Raw genomic sequence first — 22,853 nt, forward strand, 5'->3', positions numbered from 1 at the left:
AACGTGCATATCATCTGACCCAAATTGCGACCCGTTTGAGGTCCTTTTCCTCTCTCGCCCCGCCAGGCCCTCGCCACTCGGCACTGTCCCCGGGGCCCTTCCTCCAGCGTTCTCCTCCCCACTCCCACCACAGCCCGAGAACCCCCTGACCCCTGACACTTTACTTTCTCATGGCTCCCAGGTTCATCTTGACTGGTGACGCCGCAGGTGGCGCGGGAAGAGGCACCTGCCCCATCTGTCACCAATATAGGAAAAAAGAGTCACGCAGACTGAGAGCTCCAGTGGATGCTGTGGGCTCCAGATCCACTTGGACTCCGGAGCAAGCCCCCGGACTACAGGAGTGAGCAAGTCCGGGAGTTTGGTTTGAGCCTGGAGAAAGGCTGACAAAAAAAAAACGAGGAAAGAATCTCGAGGGTCCCGCCTCACCCGCCCTCCTTCATCATCTCAAGAGACCAAACTTCTCCACGGAACCTCATGAGGGAGGCGGAGAGAGCAGTCCTTGCTATTGAAGTCCTGTTTGCTTTTCAGAAGGTAGCGCATCTCCACAGGTCCTGGTTATAGCAAACAGAACTTCTGCAAAGTCCAGATTCAGTTGCCCAAATTCTTCGCAGGACAGTTTTGAGGGGAAACGAGCTGGGCTGGCAGTCAGGCCCTTACCTTGTTCTGCGTGGCTCTGCCTTCCAAACTTTGGATATTTTAGACACGAATTGCATTGTTTGATTTCGAGAATTTTTTTTCTTGCAATGAGGTTGGTAGACCTTTTGTTGAAGAGGGCGGTACAGTTGCCTCCTTAGCGCAGTAGGCAGCGCGTCAGTCTCATAATCTGAAGGTCCTGAGTTCGAACCTCAGAGGGGGCAACGTATAGTTTTAGTTTCTTGTTTGTTTTCTTCTCCTTCCGTAGGTCTTAAAAACAAAAACAAACAAAATAAATCAAAAAAACGAGGAAATTTGCTTTGATGAAACCGAACGGTGAATTGTTCTTTTACAGAACCGTGTAATATTCAGACACAAAATAGTAATTTTCAGTAAGATTACTCCAAAATTCTTGTTCCAACTGTAGACCTCTACTGATAACATAGGGGCTGAGGGATACCGTGCTGTATACAACAAAAGATGCTCCTGATCTCATGGAGTTTATTTGCTATGTTTGAGCGAGACATGGCAGACAAGACAAACCTGGATTTCTAACAGCAGCCTCAGGAGATCTGATCTGAATGCAATCAGCTGAACAAGTTTTTGGAATCCTTCAGCACATATGCAGTTATCTCATGTTGACAATTGTGGAGAAGGTCACTTCCTTTCAATATTCTGATCACTCAGCGCTTGCCTGCTGCTGCTGGTGGCAGAACCCTCAGGTATCCACAAGGCAGATCAAAAGCAGAGCAAACACTCCATGCTTTCCAGAGAATTCGCAAAAGAATCCAAGTGCCCTTTCCTATTCTCTTTTATTTCTGCCTCTCCCAGTAAATTGCTTTTTAGGGCAGTGAGTTACAGAGAGAAATGATTTTGACACTGCTTCCTCTCTAGGTCCCAAGGAAGAATCTGGGCCCGAGAGTTCCCAGTACTGTCATTCCCCAGCATTGCCACACAGTCAGCCAGTAGGCCAAGTCTATCATCGCTTGTCCCATGCCGCCACATTCTTTATGTGAAACCAGCATGCTCTATTTGAAATTATCTCTGACCATGTTGTTCCTCCCTGCTTAAAATCCCCAATGACTTTATAATGCCACAAGAATGAAGTCTGTATGATGCATTCCTAGCCATAACCTCTGAGTCTGTCAGTCTCTGTTTTGTCTCTCTCTTTCTGTTCAACTTGTCCCCACTTTTATCAATACTGTCCCAAGAAGAGATCTGCACATAAGTACAACAGGCCTTCATTAAGTTCTCAAAGTGTTCTGCTCTTTGCACGTCCTGGAATGTGGGAGCCACATTTTTGTCTAGTTTATTACTATAAACTTTACAGTACAAAGCCTTTGAGTCTCAGTTTAAACATTGTGGTCTGGGAAAATTCTTCTCTGACCCCCTGGAAGAGGTCACCTCCCCTTATAATCAATCCACTGTCTTGGAGATCTGGGGACAGGGGGCACTTTATTGTGCAGACTTTTAATTTTCTACCTCTATCCTTTATCCTAACTTAAATCTAGTAATGTTTTTCTTTTTATCTTATTACAGTGAAATTGTACTCTCCACAATTACACCTCAAATCTATTTTGAATAGTGGCATGAATAAATATGTAATTGGAAATGTACCTCCTATCATCATGCTAAATGCAACCTTTGAGGAAGAAATTTCTGTTGCAGGATTTGAGGGAGGAAAGTAGATGAGAGATTAAGTAATTTGTCTAAGGTAGCATGACCAAACGATTAAATATGATATTCTAATTCATATGTAGTTTACAATAAAAATAATAATGATAATAACACTTACCTTTCACCTAACCATTAGCAAATCCCAGACACTATTCCAAGAGTTTACTTGTATTGAAAGGAAAGTGAAGTCGCTCAGTCGTGTCCGACTCTTTGCAACCCCATGAACTGTAGCCCACCAGGCTCCTCCATCCATGGAATTTTCTAGGCAAGAGTACTGGAGTGGGTTGTTCGTTTAATTTGGAAACTCAGGTCATGAGATTATATGTTTGTTTCTCTACACATCTCAGTAACCTGTACTTTTTCTTAAGCACATTTATCACAGTAACCAAACATTTATTATGTAATTCGTCATTTACAAGGCTGACTCACTTCTAAAGAGTAAACTCCACTAGGGCAGAGGTGATGGCCTTCCACTCTATAAGCCGAGGGCAAAGCTGTTTGCTCAAAATAAGTTCTTAAAGCCTACTTATTGAGGGCTTTTTTTGTGTGTGCTAGCCATTCTTAAGGGCTAGGGGGAGACTTGGAGCTCAAATTTTGAAGATGAAGGACAAGATGGTCCAGGTAATATCCCTAGTTTTATACAACATTTAGAAAAAGTTGGTTACTATCTCTCAGGTATGAGAATTATTTTTTTCTCATGACCTGGGGACAGAGAAGTAGTTGTGAGCCCTATTCAAGGTTGCAAAGATAGACTTAGGAATAAAGGAATATGAACAAAATTAAACTTTGTACTTTAAAGTCCGTGTACTTTACTTTTTTCACGTTAGGATATTTAGGAAACAAGCTACCACTAAGGGAGCCCGGATAGCTCAGTCGGTAGAGCATCAGACTTTTAATCTGAGGGTCCAGGGTTCAAGTCCCTGTTCGGGCGCTTTCCTAGGCTTTTGGTATCCAGCTCTGACTCCACCTCCGCGTGTATTTCCGCGGGGGAAAAGTGTAAGTGACTCTCAAGCAAACGCTGAGCTGAATATATGGGATGACTACATTAGAAAGATCGCAGCTAACGTTTAAGAATCTTAGTACCATGGCCTTGTACTAGAACAAAAAAATTTCCTGAAAGTGAAGTAAGAGTTGGTTGATAATGGATGGCTGAGAAGGCATTTCTGGACTGCAAATCTCCGTAAGGGTAAAAAGAATATCTACCTGATAATGTGGCCCTATTTAGAAAAATATCATACTAGGATCAGAATTCTATTGTTTTGAGGGGCTTGGCTTGACTATTTCGGTGGTGAGTGCACTGGACCATCCTTGCCTGATATCATAGTCATTAATATTTTTTTTTTCCAAGTGTGGGTTTATTTCAAAATTATGAAGATTTATATATTATTTTTTATTACATACAATAAAGCAGTTTAGCTTACAGTAAAACCTTTCACATTTAAAGTTTTTATTTTAAAAACATATTTAAAAAATGTAGACCCTTAAAAACCACCAAAAAAGCTGAATATATCTTGCAGTGTAGGTTTATCCTTAAATATTCACATCTCAAATGCTGTTTAGAAAAAAAAATTTGAAAACTGGCTAAAAATCATTTACACTTGGCAATGATTAAAATCTCGTTGTCTCTGACAGAGCGTATTAATGGCACATAATGAATTTACTGTCACAAGCATTTAACAGTTTAATGGGTATGTAGTTTTACGAGTATACAAAATGGGCTTAGATGGTCGGTGCAGTTGTTCTGGAGTGATCACTGTATCAGGAAAAGGACACCGCACCAAAAACAGAACATCAACTTTTAAAAGGTCTTTTCAAACAGTTTCCTTCTTTTCAAACAGCTTTCAGCTCAGGAGAGAAGAACAGCACTTAATTACTGCATCCCTTGCGTATGGGATGTATGACAGACTATACCAGGTCATCGAGAGGAACTGCAATATGCAGAATAACACGGCCAGCCCCTTCTTATGCCACCAAAGAGCAGCGCACAGGGTGAGCACGAAACACAGAAGCATAATAACTGTTGCAAGCAATCTCGTTGTTGCAAACATTTTCTTCAGTTGTTTCACGGGTCCCATTAAAAAGCATGTACTGGCTAATGCAGCAATATTTCCAAAGGTATAAAACACTGCAAAAAGCTTTATGCCTCCAGGGAGCCACAGCAATCCAGTTCCAAGGATGGAGAAGAAGATGCCATTGACGAAGCATATGGCAAACCACTTCAGCCTGGTGTTGAAACTAAGCCTCGAGGCATCAAGCACCTGCGCGGTCAGGCCCTGCTCCTCGCCGTCCTGGCCGCTTAGGACCCGCCGCAGCTCCTCCATGGCCGCGGCGCCCGGCCCGCCCCTCTCTCGGCCCCCAGTCATTAATATTTTATACTTCCATTACCCTGATTACAGGTGCATAGAGCAATCTTCAAATATTGGTTGCTTTCCACTATAGAGTTTATTTTACACGAGAAAGAATATGCTGATCAAACATCAATATGGCTATGTTTATACTCTGGCTTGGAATTTCTCTAATATTTGGCTATTGTGATCAGTCCTGCAAGTCTGAAGAAATCAGTGAATTAAAAAATAGCTTCTAATTCTATAAAGGAGAGGAACAGATTCAGAATAGTGGTGGCTCCAGTGAGAATCAAGATTCTCTAAGGAACTGCCTAACAGCCAGACAATCCAGTCCTTTGGCCTCTCTGCAATCCTTAACGGCATTGCTTAAACTGTAGCAGATGTAGGCTCCTGGAATCAGAGACTGAGGCTCAAGAGGACATGGTGAAAATGTTCCCCAGTATACACCTCTTCCATTCTGCACCAGAATGAACTGTTAAGAGAACTACACTGAAATATAGACTGTCTGAGATCCGGATAGTTAGCAGGAGAAGCCTAAGTATTGTGCTCTCTTTTTCCAGCACAGACTAAGCCAGAGAACGGTAGGATGAATTTCAGTAGGTAGGGCTCCTAGCGGGGATTATTGCAAAAATCCAAATTTGATGTGTTGATTGCCTGGAGTCACAAAGAGTCGGACACAACTGAGTAACTGAACTGAACTGAACTGAATATAGTGATAGAGAATGTTGGAAATGCTCTCGGGGTCTCAGGAATAAGACACACAATTGAAAATGGCTCAGCAAGGCAGTTTACTTCTGCAGAAGGGAGTCCTACAGACTAAGGTCTGGAGGCAAACACACTGAGTCCACTCGGTTTTTATCCCAAAGACGTAGTTTCCCTCCTTTTGCTCCTCATAGGTTGAGGACCAAAGTTAAAATCTTTCCTGGAGGTCACCTAAGTTTTTATTGGACAATTGGTCTCCATGAGGGCCACGAGTAGCACTTGTTAAGTTCCTGATTGGAGGATTTATATTAACTACTTTCCCCATTCTTTTAGTTCTTTGCGCATGTCCAGGATAAAGCCGGTAAAATTAGCCTGCCAAAATGTTCTTATGAGAAAGGAGAATCAAGAAGTGAAAAGAACAGAGGATTGGCAACAAGCCTCCATTTTAGGAATCTTATGCACAAGCTGGCTATATACCTTTGTGTTCAACTATTCTAAGAATGAATCACTTTTTTTATTTTTTATAACTTCTCCTTTAACAGAAAAAACCTTTCTTACAGGGAATATGGCAAATACACACACACACACAAAACAAAAACAGCAACATTTAATATGCTAATTAATTCACTGGCTTATTTGACAAGTGTTTATTGCAGAAGGGAAAGGCTACCCACTCCAGTGTTCTGGCCTGGAGAATTCCATGGACTATACAGTCCATGGGGTTGCTAAGAGTTGAACATGACTGAGAAACTTTCGCTTTTATTGTTTGTCAGATACTGTGCTAGGCACTGGAAATACAAGAGTGGATGAAGCACACTTTCTTATAAGGACACCAGCCACCGAATTTAAGGTACTCCCCCACCCCCAATCCAGTAGGACCTCATGTTAGTTTAACTAATTACATGTGCATGCGTGTGTGCTAAGTTGCTTCAGTCGTGTCCAACTCTGTGCGACCCTATGGACTGTAGCCCACCAGGCTTCTCTGCATTCTCTCCAGGCAAGATTACTGGAGTGGGTTGCTCTGCCCTCCTCCAGGGAATCTTCCTGATCCAGGGATCCAACCCTCCGTTCTTAGGTCTCTGGTGTTGACAGGCGGGTTCTCTACCACTAGCACTACCTGGCAAGCCCTATTACATCAGGTAAGCCCAATACAACTGCAAAGACTCTAATTCCAATAAGGTTCTTTTCGGGGGTTTTGGGTGGGATGTTTTTGTGGACCACTATACCGTGGGCTTCCCTGGTGGCTCAGGGGTAACGAATCCGCCTGCCATTGTAGGAGAGACAGGTTGGATTCCTGGGTCAGGGAGATCTCCTCGATAAGAAAGTGGTAGCCCAGTCCAGCATTCTTGCCTGGGAAATTCCATGGACAGAGCCTGCCAGGGTACAGGCCATGAGGTCACAAAAGAGTAAGACATGATTTATCTACTAAAGAACAACAACAATTTACTGTAGTACAGGTGGGAAACCAGTTAGAACCGGATTAGATAGGGAGGCCAGGGCAAGGAGATGGCATATATATTTGAAGAGGAAACAACTTACTGAGAAAACTGAATATCAGATTTTAATATATCTGTACATTGTTTTTTTTTCTTCAGTAACTTAGAGTGCACCAATAGGATACTGCTTCAAGAAGGAATAGTAATCAGAGGAATTTGGATAAGAGGTTGTCCATGGGAAAGAAATGAAGAAAACAAGTCACTACACATAAAGAGGCACATGTCTGCATATGTTTGTACCTACCAATTGGGAGGAAGATAAAGTTTAATCCTAACCTCTTCGCGGGCACTTTCAGCTCAACTGGCAGGAAGCAGACTTTGACGAGAGGCTGTAACTTTTTGACACCTGAGGGAAAAAGTCAGCTGCCCCCTCTGAGGTTCGAACTCAGGACCTTCAGATTATGAGACTGACGCGCTGCCTACTGCGCTAAGGAGGCAGATGGCGGCCCTTGCTCATTAAATACCTTTAACACTGGATTTTACTTTGCTTAAACTTTGGTCTTCGTGTACATTTCCCTCACTTAAATTTGGAAATGCAAAGCTGTTCTGCACAAGTGCAATAGCTTCTACAACCTGAGTCAGGTGAGGATTATCGCTGTTGATCTCGCTTGTTCTGAACTGATGACCTCCACTTCTCACAACCGAAAGAAAATTTCCTTAACGTCTTGCCCAGAAACCTGCACTAAAACTACACCGGCGTCCATCCCTGTGGTCTCTAGAGAAGAGGAAAACTGCCCACTTCCTTTCTCATGATCCCTCTTTCCTTCAATACTCGATTCTTCTGCATCCGTATTTTGAACACTTTTAAGTGTTTACAGTCTTCAATAACAAAACACTTCCTTTGACTCGGCGCCTCGGTCTCAAGCCGTCGCTCTATTTCGTTTGCTCCTTCTCAGGCAAATTTCCCGGAAAGCGGTTTGTCCTCATTTTTAAACACCTCCCCCAGTCCCATCAGTTTTTCAATGGACTACAATCTTCCCCGACCTCTGCTCCGTCCAGAGGAAGCCCAAATGGAGTTCCCGGACTATGTGGCACTTGATGGTTCAAAGAGTAAGGTGTCCTTGCTGCAAACTCGTGGGAATCTGATGGTATAAGAGTTGTAGTTACAGAAACAAGAATAGGTGAAAAGCCTGGTTTACCTACTGTATTGGAGAAGGAAATGGCAACCCACTCGAGTATTCTTGCCTGGGGACAGAGAAGCCTGACGGGCTACAGTCTATGGGGTCGCACAGAGATGGACACGACCGAAGACTAACACTTTCACTTGGTTTGCAGGGAAAGTCTCGGGAAAGCCCCACCTCCCGGGAAACCTCTTCCCCAGTTGAGAAAAGTCAGTGTATTCGGGGTTCAGAGATGGGCTACGGACGGTTGGGAAAAGTACAAAAAATCCTATTACAACTTTACAGCGCCGGGGTTCCCCACCCCGGAAGGCGGAAAAGAACATTGATTTACCGTCAAATGGACGCGGCACATCTTTTTCAGCCTCAGTAGTTGCAGTCGCTATTTCCCCTGGCCGCTGATAAGGGCAATCGTAGTTTTTCGTTCGCAACAATGGGCGGTCCATTGTTGCATCCCTCTGAGTGCTGTGGCTTAAATATGCGAAATAAGCGATCCGTAGTCGTGGGTGTCAACAGTTGGGCTGTGCCTGTAGATTAACTGTTGTGCTTTTAGTCCAAATAGTGTTAGCTTTGTGTTTAACATTGTGGATATTATGACCATATTTTCTAAGAGTCTAGATAATGAAAGTGGGAACGAACGAACTCCCGTGGGAATTCCACCATGACCCAGATGACTGAAAAAGTCTAAATGACGGATTGAAGAACACATATAACTGGATTAGGGAGGTAAATTATCAAGCAATTGCACAGTATGTAGAAAAGGATTTGGATTTGGGCATGGTGAAAAAGGAGTTGTGAAAGTACATGGGGAGACTGAATCTCCCAAATCTGGGTTTAGGCGGACTAGAACTTTCCAATCAGGTTTTCTTAGTCTCCAAATGACACCAGTGCTCATTCAAAAATAGAGTTGGGTATAACACTTGAAAAGTCTGATTCAGAGGTTGCAATGGCATCCCACTCCAGTACTCTTGCCTGGAAAATCCCGTGGATGGAGGAGCCTGGTGGGCGGCAGTCCAAGGGGTCGCTAAGAGTCGGACATGACCGAGTGACTTCACTTTGACTTTTCACTTTCATGTATTGGAGAAGGCAATGGCAACCCACTCCAGTGTTCTTGTCTGGAGAATCCCAGGGACGAGCGAGCCTGGTGAGCTGCTGTCTATGGGGTCGCACAGAGTTGGACACGACTGAATCGACTTAGCAGAGGTTGCAACCGGGAGGCAAACAAAAAGGTAAATTTCGATACCATGTATTGGTCTCTTGCAACGTGGAGCTGATTCGGTCTGATGAGCTTGCTGTCTACAATAGAACAACTTCAAGTGATGTGTCAAAATACAGGGACCAAAAAATGTTTCCCTAGCTCCTAGGACTTTCACGTGAAACATAGTGTCGAAAATCATCTTCTTGATTTGTATGTAGATTTAACAAAACCACTACATACTTAAATGATTGTTGATATCTTGTTTAACTACAAACTAGGCCTTGGTCATCTATCTGCACAATTTGCAGAGGTGCAAATGTGAATTTTGGCATGTTCTATTTAGCCTTACCGAAGAATATGACAAGGTCTTATCTGCTAAATGTCCTGTACTCCGTGAGCATATAGCATTGCTTTAAAAGATTGTGGCTTGTTTACTCATGATGTTGAGGTTTTCATGGTTTATTGAAGTTTATACTCAGTTTTATTTTCTTCAAAATGTGCAGAAGCACTTACTGAGATTTTTAACCTCATACAAATGCAATGAGATAAACTCTTTGGGCCTCCAACGTGGCTGTCATTGTTTCTGGCCATAGAAAATACGCTAAAGTTTGGCCTGCTGTAGAATCTTTATTTTCAAAGAATGGGATAAGAAGAATGTACTTCTCTAATTTGGAAATGCTTTAAGGATGGGAATGGAAAAAAGTACTACAGTAAAACAGAAATGTATATGCTCTTTCTCCAGTATTGTTTGATGTTATGTTGATCGTGACAAAACTCGTACACTGAAAAAATGATTCATTTTGTGGGAAATACAACTACTTAAGAATGAAATAATAATAATACCAGAAAGGGGCAGGCAAATAGCAAGAAAAACAGAATTTTCTTATTTGCTAAAAGTACTGCTACTGCTGCTAAGTCACTTCAGTCGTGTCTGACTCTGTGTGACCCCATAGATGGCAGCCCATCAGGCTCCCCCGTCCCTGGGATTCTCCAGGCAAGAACACTGGAGTGGGTTGCCATTTCCTTCTCCAATGCATGAAAGTGAAAAGTGAAAGTGAAGTTGCTCAGTTATGTCTGACTCTTAGCGACCCCATGGACTGCAGCCTACCAGGCTCCTCCATCCATGGGATTTTCCAGGCAAGAGTATTGGAGTGGGGTGCCATCACCTTCTCCTACAATATAACTTATTTGGAATCCAAGTTTTATTTCACACATTTTAATTACTGCTATGATTATTTATCAAGATTAAAAGAACTGGAGAAGTAGCAGGTGTGGGGATGGGTAGGAAATCAAGAGACCTTTGAACATACCAAGTTTGTGATGCCTTTGGAACATTCAGTGGAAATGTCAGTCATGTAAATGGATCTGCTTAATGGAGAGGCAGGGTTGAAAATTAAAGTTTGGGAATCATCAGGGTGTAGGTGGTGTTTAAAGTCAGGTGATCAGGTGAGCTCATGAAGGGAGAAGATAAATGCGGGGAATACATGAGGACTCAGTAGGGACTTTAGAGAACTCCATAATTTAGAGACTGGGAAGAGGAGGAAATAGAGAAGGAACTTTGAGGTAAAGTTCAAGTCTGTGGCATTGAAGATAAGGCTCACACTGTGTCCTCATTATCTACTAATATGTAACAAAGAGTTCCAAAACACAGTGGCTTGTGGTATGCAGAATAACAACCATTCTAAAGGCATTCTCTAATCCCTGCAACCTGTGAATGTTATCTTCCATGGTAAGAGGTACTTTTCAGATGTGATTCAGGACCATGAGATGGGGAGATGATCCCAATCATGAGTCCTTAGAAGTGGGGTGGGGGAAAAAAAGAATAGGTAAAGAGATATGATTTTGAGAAGGACTTCGACCCATCATTCATGGCTTTGAAGAGCCAAGGAAGGCAGCAGCCTTTAGAAGCTGGGAGTGTCCGTTAGCTTACAGCCAGCAGACAACAGAGACTTCAGTCATACCACTGCAAAAAACAAACTCTGTGAAACAGAAATCAGATTCTCCCCTTGAGCCTCCAGGAGGGAATGCAGGCTGCCAATACCCTGCCCTCACTTCTTCTTCTTCTTTAATTGTTTTATTTTATTATTGGAGACACAGCATATGGGATCTTAGTTCCCCAACCAGATGTTGAATCCATGCTCCCTTCATTGGGAGCTCAGAGTCTTAACCACTGGACCACCAGTGAAGTCCCCAAATGTATCACTTCTGACCTGCAAAATTCTAAGATAATAAATCTGTGTTGTTTCAAGCCACTACATTTGCTGTGATAGCAGTAGAAAACCACTTTGTTATCTCTCTTGATTCTGTTGGTTGACTGGGTTCATCTGGGCAACTCTGTTCCATGTGATGTCAGCAGGAACTTCGATCCTCTGAAGACTTGATTGGGCTGAGTTGTTCAAGATGGACAGCTCATGTGATGGGTGTTGGCAGTTGGTGTTTATGATCTGCTAGGAGTTTTGTTGAGACTCTTGCGCAGAGTGCCTGACTGTGGCCTTTCCATGTGGTTGGGTTCTGAAAAGGAGCTTCTCAGGTTGAGCATTTCAAGAAACCTCATCAGAAACTGCTGGGGTTCTTGTGACTCAGATGGGCCTAGAATGGGCAAAATGTCATTTCAATGAAATTCTACTAGGTCAGCCAAGATTCATTGTGAAAATGTGCTACACAAAGGTGTGATTACTGAGAGACCTGCTACACTGGGGTTGGTTTTGGGAGACTAACTACCACATAAGCTAATTTTTTTTTTTTCATCTGCAACATCATCTTAGTCTTATTCTCTGGCCTGTACATTGTTGATGCTCTGCTCAGGTCTACTTGAACTTGGAACTAGGGATTTTGACACCTTTTCAGCTTTGTACCTGTCTGACTCTTTGTGAGCCCATGGACTATACAGTCCATGGGATTTTCCAGGCCAGAACACTGACCTTGCAGAAAGGCAACGGCACCCCACTCCAGTAGTCTTGCCTGGAAAATCCCATGGACAGAGGGAGCCTGGAAGGCTGCAGTCCATGGGGTCGCGAAGAATCAGACACGACTGAGAGGCTTCACTTTCACTTTTCACTTTCATGCATTGGAGAAGGAAATGGCAACCCACTCCAGTGTTCTTGCCTGGAGAATCCCAGGGACGGGGGAGCCTGATGGGCTGCCGTCTATGGGGTGGCACAGAGTCGGACACGACTGAAGTGACTTAGCAGCAGCAGCAGAACACTGACCTGTATAGTCCATGGGGTTGCAAAGAGTCGGACACAACTGAGCAACTTTCATCATTTCATCATCAGTTTTGTACCTGTTGATGCTTCATGAAAAGAATCTTTCCATGCCCTATGGATCTGACATAATTCCAACATGTGTGGTTTTCCACCACATCACCAAGCAGTTCTTTACATCAGCTGGGTGTCCTACAATTCAACTCAGTTCTAACACTATCTACTCAGAGATAATGTCAGATTTTACCAATTAGGAGCTGGGTTCCACAAGACTGCCCTCCACTTCAGATGCCAGTCATGAGTCCAGGTTGTCAGCTGTGCATGTGATCAACTGATTATAGATGAGAGTTTTTAAAAACTCGTCTTTGAGTTTGATTAATTTGCTAGGTAAAAGAACTCAGAGAAACATTTTATATATGAGTTTCAGTTCAGTTCAGTTGCTTACTCATGTCCGACTCTTTGCGACCACATGGACTGCAGAACCCCAGGCCTCCCTGTCCATCACCAACTTCCAGGCAAACCACTCCAGTGTTCTTGCCTGGAGAATCCCATGGATGGAGGAGCCTGGTAGGCTACAGTCCACGGGGTCACAAAGAGTCAGACACGACTAAGCGACTTCACTTTCACTTTTCATGTCCATCAAGTCGGTGACGCCATCCAGCCATCTCATCCTCTGTCATCCCCTTCTCCTCCCACCTTCAATCTTTCCTAGCATCAGGGTCTTTTCAAATGAGTCAGTTCTTCACATCAGGTAGCCAAAGTATTGGAGTTTCAGCTTCAGCATCAATCCTTCCAATGAATATTCAGGACTGATTTCCTTTAGGATGGACTGGTTGGATCTCCTTGCAGTCCAAGGGACTCTCAAGAGTCTTCTCCAACACCACAGTTCAAAAGCATCAGTTCTTCAGTGCTCAGCTATCTTTGTAGCCCAACTCTCACATTCATCCATGACTACTGGAAAAACCATAGCTTTGACTAGATGGACCTTTGTTGGCAAAATAATGTCTCTGCTTTTTAATATGCTGTCTAGGTTGGTCTAACTTTTCTTTCTTTTAATTTCATGGCTGCAATCACCATCTGCAGTGATTTTGGAGCCCCCCCAAATAAAGTCTATCACTGTTTCCACTGCATCTGTCTGTCAAGAAGTGATGGGACCAGATGCCATGATCTTAGTTTTCTGAATGTTGAGCTTGTATGAGTTTACTGGCTTATTATAAGAGGCTATCACTCTGGAATAATTAGAAGGGAGAGTTGCAAAGGGCAAGGTATGGGTAAAGGGAACATGGAACTTCCATCCCTTCTCTGAGCTGGTCACAGTCCTCACATTTCCAGCCCCAAACTCTTCCAACCGTGTCCTTTTTTTTTTTTTTTATTTTTAAAAAATGATGCTTTATTATATAGGCTCTATTATTAAATCATAGGCCACCAGTAATTTAACGGACTCAATGGACATGAGTTTTAGCAAGCTCCAGGAGCTGGTGATGGACAGGGAAGCCTGGCATGCTGCAGTCCATGCACAAAGAGTCAGACACGACTGAGCAACTGAACTGAACTGAACTAGGCCCTCTCCTCTCCCTGGAGGTGAAGGTGGGACAGAGAGTTTCAACCCTTCAATCAGATTAGTTTCCTTGGCAATCTGACCCCTCCAAGTTAGTTGTTCCAAAATTCCCTCATTAATATAACAAAAGGCATCTTTATGGCTCTCATCAGTTAGGAAAGTCCTAGGGTTTCAGAAACTGTGTGTCCTGTGAGGAAGACCCAACAATATTTATTATAAATCTTGATCTCACCTTCCCTACCTGCCTAATTGTAGCTCATCTTTAAGACACATTTCAGCTATCATCTCCAGTAAATCCTCCCCATCTTTAGGTTAGGTGCCTGGATTGATGATGTCCTCTACACAAAATCCTGCCCTTACATCTATGGAAGAATACAATTTTTAATTCTCGCTGATTTACTTTTTTTTTTTTTTTTTAAATCAGGCCATAAGCTCCTCAGAAGAGTGCATTTTGTGTTCTCTGATTCCCCAGATGGACAGCACAAAGAAGGGTCTCAGTAAATGTTGGCTGAAGAGCAGTAATTGAACAGTTCTCTACATTTATTATTATCTCTGTAGAAAATCTGCCTGCAATCCAGGAGGTCTGGGTTCGATCACTGGGTCAGGAAGATCCCCTGGGGAAGGAAATGGCAACCCACTCCAGTATTCTTGCCTGGAGAAATCCGTGGACAGAGGAGCCTGGCGGGCTACAGTCCATGGGGTCGCAGAATCGGACACGACTAAGCAACTAACACACATACTGCATTTATTTATTACTTACCACAAAGCAGCAAACAAATGCATCCAACATGGTACTGTACATAGGTCAAGGTTTCAACCAGGCAAAAAATTATGCATGCAGGAGGGCGGGAACTAAAAAGGGTGCGGGGTGGGGGGAGTGGGATGGATGCCTACGATCGTTTGGGAGAGCACAACTGTGGGTATCTTTTATTTTTCTCTATAATGTTCTAATATAAAGTTGTCACTGTTAAATAAGAGTGTAGAACCATCAGGTTCCAAAGCGTCAACAACTGTGTCATTTGCCGCACGGGCCGCTGATTGGCCACACCTGGGAGTTTCTTAGAAATGAAGACTCTCAGAGCTCACCCCCAGATCCACAGCATTACAACCTGCATTTTGGCGAGATCCCTCTGTGACTTTGTACGCGCATTGAAATTTGCGAAGAAAGCTCAACGCTCATCCTCTGATAAATTTACGGCCGTTTATGCAAAGATTCCCAGGACAAGACAATAAAAGAAGCGTATTCACATCTCTGCCCTTGCTTTCTGCGTCTCTTGAGCCCCTTCTAGCAATCTTGAGGAGGTAGTGGGCTGGGAACAGGGGAGTCGCCGCGCGGGTCCCGGCGCGCATCGCTGCAGGGTAGCCGGCCGCAGCCTCCAGGCCCGCGGCGCCTCGTTTCCCCGCGCCGGGCTCGGTGGCGCGAGCCTGTAATCCCAGTTTCTTGGGAGGCTGAGGCCGGCGGATCGTGGGTGCCCGGGGGTTCGGGACTCCGGCGCTGTGTAGAGCGGGCGTCCGCACTGGGCTCGGCACCAACATGGGGCTCCCGGGGGAGCCCGGGGGTACCAGGTTGTCTAAGGAGGGGGGGACCCGGCCCAGGCCGGACACGGAGCAGGTCAAACTCCCCGTGCTGGGCGGCTGTGGGACCGCGCCTGCGAGCCGTGTCTGGAGTTCTGCCCGGACATCCAACGAGACCCGGTCTCTTTTGTTCACCTTCCCTTTACAGGATTCTGTCTTAAAAAAAAAAGAATCATTTTTTCCTCAGCATTATTCTCCCACACGGCCAACCACCTGACTTCAGGGTGGTGCGCACACTGCTGTTAAAAGATAGACTGAGGCATTTTAAATTAAAAAAAAGATTTTATTTGAGCAAAAATCGATGCCAATGGAGCAGCATCCAACCTAGCGGATAGGAAGGAGCTCCGAGGAGCTGTATAAAATGGAAGGCTCTAGTAGACAGAAGTGAGCAGGAACAAGGAAGTTATATTAGGGAAAAAAGATGATTAGTAATTGCTAAATTTCTTTCCTTTAGGGGATGGCAGGCGCTAGATTATCTAACTAATACTGATCAGGTAATTCCTGATTGGTTTTACATTACATTTCCTGATTGGTTTTACATTACATTTCCAGGCAGGCAAAAATGCTAATTAAGTCTGGGCTTGGTGACAACGAGGCTTAGCATAAATGACTCCATTTGGGGCTTGCCCCTTTTCTTTTTTTTTTTTTTTAAAAGCACTACCTGTTTGCTTTATCTTTAGATGTTGCACACAGGGGTAGGGTGGTACAGTCAGGCATACTGGAAGAAACTCTTCTTAATGACTTATTATCCTGGGGATTTCTCCATTCTGCAATCGGCCTTCCCCAAAACAGTAAGGCTATATTGCATTTTGTAAATACTGCTTCATTATATTGCATTACCTGACAAGTGTATAATCCAAGACAGATGTGCAACAGGTCTGAACTTCAAGTTATTTTCAGGAACTTCTCACTCAAAAACCTGTACACAAAAGTTCTTCCTCAACTGGACAGAAGACCTGAAGAGACATTTCACCAAAGCAGATATATAGATGGCAAATACACACACGAAAAAGTTTTCAACATCATTAGCCACTAGGGAAGTGCAAATTACAACCACAATGAATTGTTACTAGATACCTATCAGAAGAGCTACAATAAAACTAGTAACAACGCCAAAGGTTGATGAGGCTATATATGTTGCTGATAGGAATGTAAAATGGTGCAGCCACTCTGGGAAACACTTTGTCAGTTTCTTTAAAAATGAAATATGCAAGTACCATGCTACCCAACAGTTGCACTGCCGAATATATATCCCAGAGAAATGATGACTGATGTTTACATAAAAACTATCTGCAAGTGTTTACAGTATATTTATTCATACTGGTAGAAACCTGGAAACAACCCAAATGTCCTTCAGTGGAGAATGTTCAAACTGTGGTGAATAATATACAGAATACTATTCAGTAATAAGAAGGAATGAACTATGAAAGATTCAACAACTTGGATGAATCGCCAGAAAATTACAGTGAGTGCAAAAAGCCAGTCCCAATAGATTATATTGTATATATGGTTCTATTTATATAACATTCTTGAAATTGCAAAGTTGTAGAAATGGAAAGCAGATTAGTGGTTGCCAGATGTTGGGGTGGGGGGAATAAGAGGTCAGCTGCTATAAAAGGGCAACCTGAGTACCCTAGTGGTGATGGAAATGTTCTGTACCTTGACTTTATCAATATCAATACCCTGCTCCTGATATTGCATTATAATTTTGCAATGTGTCACCATTGGCAACTCAGTAAAGCATACATGAGATCTTTCTTCATTATTTCTTATAACTGAATGTGAACTTACAATCATCTAAAAGTTAAAAATGAATTTTAAAAAGACAGAGGTCAGAACACTGAGAAGTAGCCATTTCTAAAAAGAGTCCTTAGAAGTTGGGGAGAGGGAAGATGGAAACAGAGCAGCCAGAGAGTACAGAGGAGAAAATGTCCAAGAAAGTCTGTGTCATGAAGGAGGAGTTGTCAATAGTTTGCATTCTGCACAAAATTAAGTTTAGGGGGAAAAAAAGCTAAAGCATTAGAAACTTGAGTGGCTGATGGTAATGCTTTCTTAGGATTGGAAGGCAGACATAAGCTGATGAGCAATTAACGCAAGGAAGCTGAGACAAATACTGTTCCTGACACAAGTTCGGTGGTGAGTGGAAGGAAAGCCTCTGGGGAAGAAGCCTGAGGGCAAGACAGGAGGGCATGTGTTCTCTTCTTGTTTAAGATGAGGATTAGGCATTTTGTAGTCTGAAGAGAGGCAGGTAAGAGGGAGAGAGATCAAAGACACAAGGGTAGAATGGAATTTAGGAGAAGGTTGTCAAAAGCTCAGCTGGAGTATTAATTAACCTTGTAAATGAGGGAAAACTTTTCCTCTGAGTAGGAAGAGGTTGGAATATGTGAAGAACCAGAAAATTAGGAGATAGGGGAAAAGGAAACCACAGGAGTATCATGACTCTTCTTTCTTTCAAGGCTCTGGCTCAGTTTACCACGCACCCTGCCCGGCACTCTCTTCCAGCCAGGAGCCACCTCTTCAATTCAACTCAGATGACTTCATTTTCTGGGAAACTTTCTTCAGTTCTCCTGCCTTGCGTCTCTCTCTCTTCAGAATTGCATAGGAGTCCACTTATTCAATAAATTTTTACTGAAAGAAAATGACGTCGAGAAAAACATGTAATTGATATTCCTCATATTAAACTTCCCTTTTTTATATCTACCTGGGATACTGGTCTCTTTTGCATTAGAACCTGGCAGAGAATAAGATTAGGAGGAAAGGGGGAATCATTAAGTAGCAATGAACGGGAGAAAGTGGAGTCCCCTTGACTTTGGCTTACAGTTGCTGGACTAATTCCATGGGGATGAAGAAGGTGTAGGTTTGAAGAAAGAGGAGCATAGCATAAATGGAACAGAATCCGAACCAAGAAAGAAGATACACACTAAATATTACAGAAAAGAAGGGAAAGTGGTTTTCCTTTAGCACATTTGGAACTACTTCCATTTAGTGAAATGTAGAAGTCCATCCTTGGAGAAGGAAATGGCAACCCACTCCAGTGTTCTTGCCTGGAGAATCCCAGGGACGGAGGAGCCTGGTGGGCTGCCAACTATGGGGTCGCACAGAGTCGGACACGACTGAAGCGACTTAGCAGCAGCAGCAGCAGCAGCAGCAGCAGCAGCAGCAGCAGAAGTCCATCCTTAGGTTTCTCTGACTGAAAAAATCGTCTTTTTGCACAATCCCCTTGTGTCTTCCTTTATGAATTTGAGGAAAAAAAGTCGCCTTTTTTTTGGTTCTGTGTGTAGTTTGTTTACATTAGTACATTCAGTATTTTAATAAACATTAAAACGATCCGTTTGCCTGCCGAAACCCGGGATCGAACCAGGGACCTTTAGATCTTCAGTCTAACGCTCTCCCAACTGAGCTATTTCGGCTCCGCCCACAAGGCTTTAAAATAATGTGTAATGACTTTATTCCCCGCCCTTTTAGTTATTAAGAATTTGTTTGATAAACATTACGATAAGCACTTTGAGGAAGTCAAAGATAAAATTTAAAAGGACTTTCATCTTCTAATGGCTCACCAATTTATAAGGAGAAAGAGAAGACAATTACAAATTAATGTTTTAAGAACTGCTGTAATGACTGTTAAATCTACAATTTATTTCTGAGTAAATCCACAGGTCTGGCGCAGGGAAAGAGACTCTATGAAGCTACATGCCACGATTTCTTCTTCTTCGGCGTTGCCTCATCTTCCTCTTTTCCATATTTTATTGGTTGGTGCGGACGGGAAGTGAAGTCGCTCGGTCGTGTCCGACTCTTTGCGACCCCATGGACAGAGGAGCCTGATAGGCTACAGTCCATGGGATTTTCCAGGCAAGAGTGCTGGAGTGGACTGCCATTGGACGGGAGGTCCTTGTAAAAACGAAAGTGATCCTGTTACAGTGCTACGTCTTACCTACGAAGCATTAGCCTCGTAAGTTTTTCTTAACAACATTCTATCACCTTCCCTGGTGGTCTAGTGGTTAGGATTCGGCGCTCTCACCGCCGCGGCCCGGGTTCGATTCCCGGTCAGGGAACAGGCAGTTCGTTTTTGTTTTTATGCTACCAGTGTTCCCGCATAGGGGAAACTTTAGAAGTGTATGCAAACTAACTGTTAATTTTCATATGAAACATTTTCGGTTTAGAAGCCCTGCAATGGTTTTCATATTCCAAGCTCAAAATGACAAATGATGTAAATGTCAATGGTTTACAAAAAGTGAGTAAATGAGTTAGTTACTTGTCATTGATCAAAAAGCTGTCCACTATTCCTAAATGCCTCAAATTTTTAATTTATTCGATTGGATGATCCATTGAGAGGGAAATTTTGGAGGCAATTGATTAGCTTTAGGAGTTGATCGAGATTAGCATAACATAATGAAAAAACAGTTACGAATGAAGATGAAAGAAATCGAGAAGCTATTTTCTGGACGTTTGTCTTCACTGGTTGTGGGAGAGTTTCTGAATCCGGAGAGCAGCTGGAATTTTGAAAAGCACTCTCTCTAGTGGATTTTCTAGTTTCACTGCTGTGGGAGAAGGGAGATCGCCCGAGAATTACTGGCAGGGTAATTGAATCTTAGGCCTAGGCGAGCTCCAGACTGCCTGATCTCCCCAGGGTCTCCACCTCTCTTTAGCTACGAATTTGCAAACTGTCTGGGGTTTGCTAAGAAAGAAAGTAGGGGAAGGCTAGACATTAAAGGAAAACTATCAAAAACTAAGAAACAGGCAAAGTATTGAGCATGTCTGAATGCGCACCTGAGAAATTTATTGATAACTACTTGAGGGAAAGCAGATCCTGTTAGTCTCCTGACTTTTGACAGTTTCATGCCTTTGTGATAACTAGCTTTTGTCTGACAGTACTGGGGCACGAATATTTGTTACTTGGTTTGTCTAAATAACAGTCACAGGTGTATTGCTTATTATTTCCTTCTCATTTCTTATAAAAGTTCAGTGCGCATTTGAACTTTTCACAAGTTTCCAAATAGAAATCATGGTGTCCCTGATCTTACTCTACAAACAGATGGTGTTTTTATGATCTTGTTAAATGAAACAGTAGCATTCTTTCTAACTAATTGCACATTTCCTGCTCTCTCCCAACCCCCAAATATAAATTCCCAAATTTCAAAACCTCTTTGAGCTGGGACACTCCTCTGTTATTTTGCCAACAGTCTTCTTATGTTAATACATTTTAACACCTATGTAATATCAATTTATGTAAGAAATTTTATTTTTCTCTAAGCATAAAAGTAGTAGTTTGTCGAATTTCTGTATACTGAAGCAGTTGTGTTTTTTTGCTTAATGTTTCACAGGGAATCAACCTATAGGCCTGATGGCAAACACCTCTTGAACAACATCTTCTTATTGACATCTAATGATGTCATTTTTTGTCTCCTTTCTATGTAGCAAGAATCTTTTGCTTCATTTCTTTTTAATATCTGTTTTTTTAGAGAGGAACTGTGTAGAATCCTTAAATGTGTTTAATGCTTTTCTAAATATTAATTTTTCCACATAAACTTAATTGGATTAGAGACAAAGGACTCTTCTTTGAAAGCTACCTGAATTTTCTTCTTCTGCATGGAGATCATTTCTCCTTCACTCCGTTCTCTCTGCTCCCATATCTCACTCCTTCATGGATCTCTGTCTTCCCTCCAGGAGAGGGCCTGTTGGAGGAAAGGGGTTGCAGGTTCAGGCCCCCCTCCACCCAAACTTTCCCTATTACACTTCTCACCAGGTCTGTTTCACTCCAACATACATTCCTCAGTGCATTCATAAATTCTTCCAACCAGACCTTTCCAGATCTATGCTAAGTTAGCTCTTTCAACTAAATGTGAAAGCAGCCCTCCTGCATTTACAACCCTGAGTTATAATTACCTGATGAATGTTTGCCTTCCCTGGTAGTTCTGAGGGTGAGGATAGCACTGGTCAAATGTTTCTACTGAATACTCAGTGTACAGCTTAGCACCCAGGTGCCCAGGAACAATACTTGTTGAATGAATGAGTGGGTTCTTGATGCCCAATCTTTGATATAGTCAGTTTAATCTCAATTTATTTCTTCAGTTTTCTTTTTTCCCCTTGTTAGTTTACCATGTAGGAATGCAAACCTCAGAAAGAGAAAACTGGTCTCTGAATTGATGCCTTTGATGGATCAAGATGACGCTGATGAAGTATTAAACTAGTTAGTACCTAGCAGGAGGATATCATTGCTCTTTGTCTTTGAGGGTTAAACTTGTCACAAAGTGGTCAGTTCAGTTCAGTTCAGTTCAGTCGCTCAGTCGTGTCTGACTCTTTGCGACCCCATGAATCGCGCAGCACGCCAGGCCTCCCTGTCCATCACCAACTCCCGGAGTTCACTCAGATTCACGTCCATCGAGTCAGTGATGCCATCCAGCCATCTCATCCTCTGTCGTCCCCTCCTCCTCCTGCCAATTCCCCCCAGCATCAGAGTCTTTTCCAATGAGTCAGTTTCCATCAAATTATGTCCCTATTGCCATCCAGCACTGGTGGGAGTACATATTAATAGTACTGATAGTGGAGGGGAGTCTACTGGTGTTGTGAGGGACCGAGAGGGAGAACCAAGGAGAGGGCTCGAAATGACACAGCAGATGAGAAAAGAGGCTCCTAACTTGGGATATATGGAGAAACTAGGGAAAGAAGCTTTAAGGAAGAGTAGGGGGTGACTATGTTGCTTTTGCTCTATTGAGAATCCTTTTTCTTAGTGATTTTCCTAAGGTAATCTCCTTAGAAAATAACACCTGGTAATTGCTAAAGTATTGCAGCTAAGGATAATGCATGCATGCGTCCTAAGTCACTTCAGTCGTGTCTGACTCTTTATGACACCATGGACTAGCCCGCCAAGCTACTCCTCTGTCTATGGGATTCTCCAGGCATGAATACTGGAGTGGGTTGCCATGCCCTTCTCCAGGGGATCTTCCCGTTCCAGGGATGGAACCTGCGTCTCTTTATAGTTTTTATTCAAACCTTGGCGTTTCAAAATGAACCGCCCAATGCCTTTGGTCCTGGGGGCATTTCTGCAGAGACCGCGTTCGTCCTGAGAGCTGGGCTCTCTGCTCCTTTCGTCGGGTTGTCTTTTCCCCCTAGCGTTCCCTCATCCAAAACCATTCCTGGACTGGCAGCTGTGTCGCGGCTGCGCGGAACATCACCGTCCACCGCGGACCTGCAACCCACACGACCACCTGCAGCTCTTTCCTCCCGGGTTGGTTACAAACGGGAGGGCGGCTCAGATCCCCGGGTTTCCTTTCCCGCTACTCCCAACTGTGGGGAAATAAGGGATCAGGGATCAGGCTGGGTGGTGGTTGAGCGCCAGGCAGAAATTCTA

General features: G+C 43.3%; 1 protein-coding gene and 5 non-coding genes across 6 annotated transcripts; 3 read left to right on the forward strand and 3 right to left on the reverse strand.

The window, feature by feature from the left end:
• Nucleotides 1-784: 784 nt before the first annotated feature.
• On the forward strand, nt 785-857 carry TRNAM-CAU. The gene has a single exon. It is a non-coding gene; the product is annotated as a tRNA-Met (tRNA).
• Nucleotides 858-3,168: 2,311 nt separating this feature from the next.
• On the forward strand, nt 3,169-3,241 carry TRNAK-UUU. The gene has a single exon. It is a non-coding gene; the product is annotated as a tRNA-Lys (tRNA).
• A 406-nt stretch (nt 3,242-3,647) lies between these two features.
• Nucleotides 3,648-4,660, reverse strand: LOC120870414 (vesicle transport protein SFT2A-like). The gene has a single exon (XM_040250077.1). It carries the CDS (start codon nt 4,629-4,631, stop codon nt 4,152-4,154), a length of 480 nt encoding a protein of 159 aa, XP_040106011.1. The 5' UTR covers nt 4,632-4,660; the 3' UTR covers nt 3,648-4,151.
• Nucleotides 4,661-7,217: 2,557 nt separating this feature from the next.
• Nucleotides 7,218-7,290, reverse strand: TRNAM-CAU. Its single transcript has one exon. It is a non-coding gene; the product is annotated as a tRNA-Met (tRNA).
• Nucleotides 7,291-18,842: 11,552 nt separating this feature from the next.
• TRNAF-GAA lies at nt 18,843-18,915 on the reverse strand. The gene has a single exon. It is a non-coding gene; the product is annotated as a tRNA-Phe (tRNA).
• Nucleotides 18,916-19,485: 570 nt separating this feature from the next.
• TRNAE-CUC lies at nt 19,486-19,557 on the forward strand. The gene has a single exon. It is a non-coding gene; the product is annotated as a tRNA-Glu (tRNA).
• The last annotated feature ends 3,296 nt before the right edge of the window (nt 19,558-22,853 follow it).

The sequence above is a fragment of the Oryx dammah genome, unplaced genomic scaffold (genome assembly GCF_014754425.2).
Source record: "Oryx dammah isolate SB20612 unplaced genomic scaffold, SCBI_Odam_1.1 HiC_scaffold_11, whole genome shotgun sequence".
NCBI lineage: Eukaryota > Metazoa > Chordata > Mammalia > Artiodactyla > Bovidae > Oryx > Oryx dammah.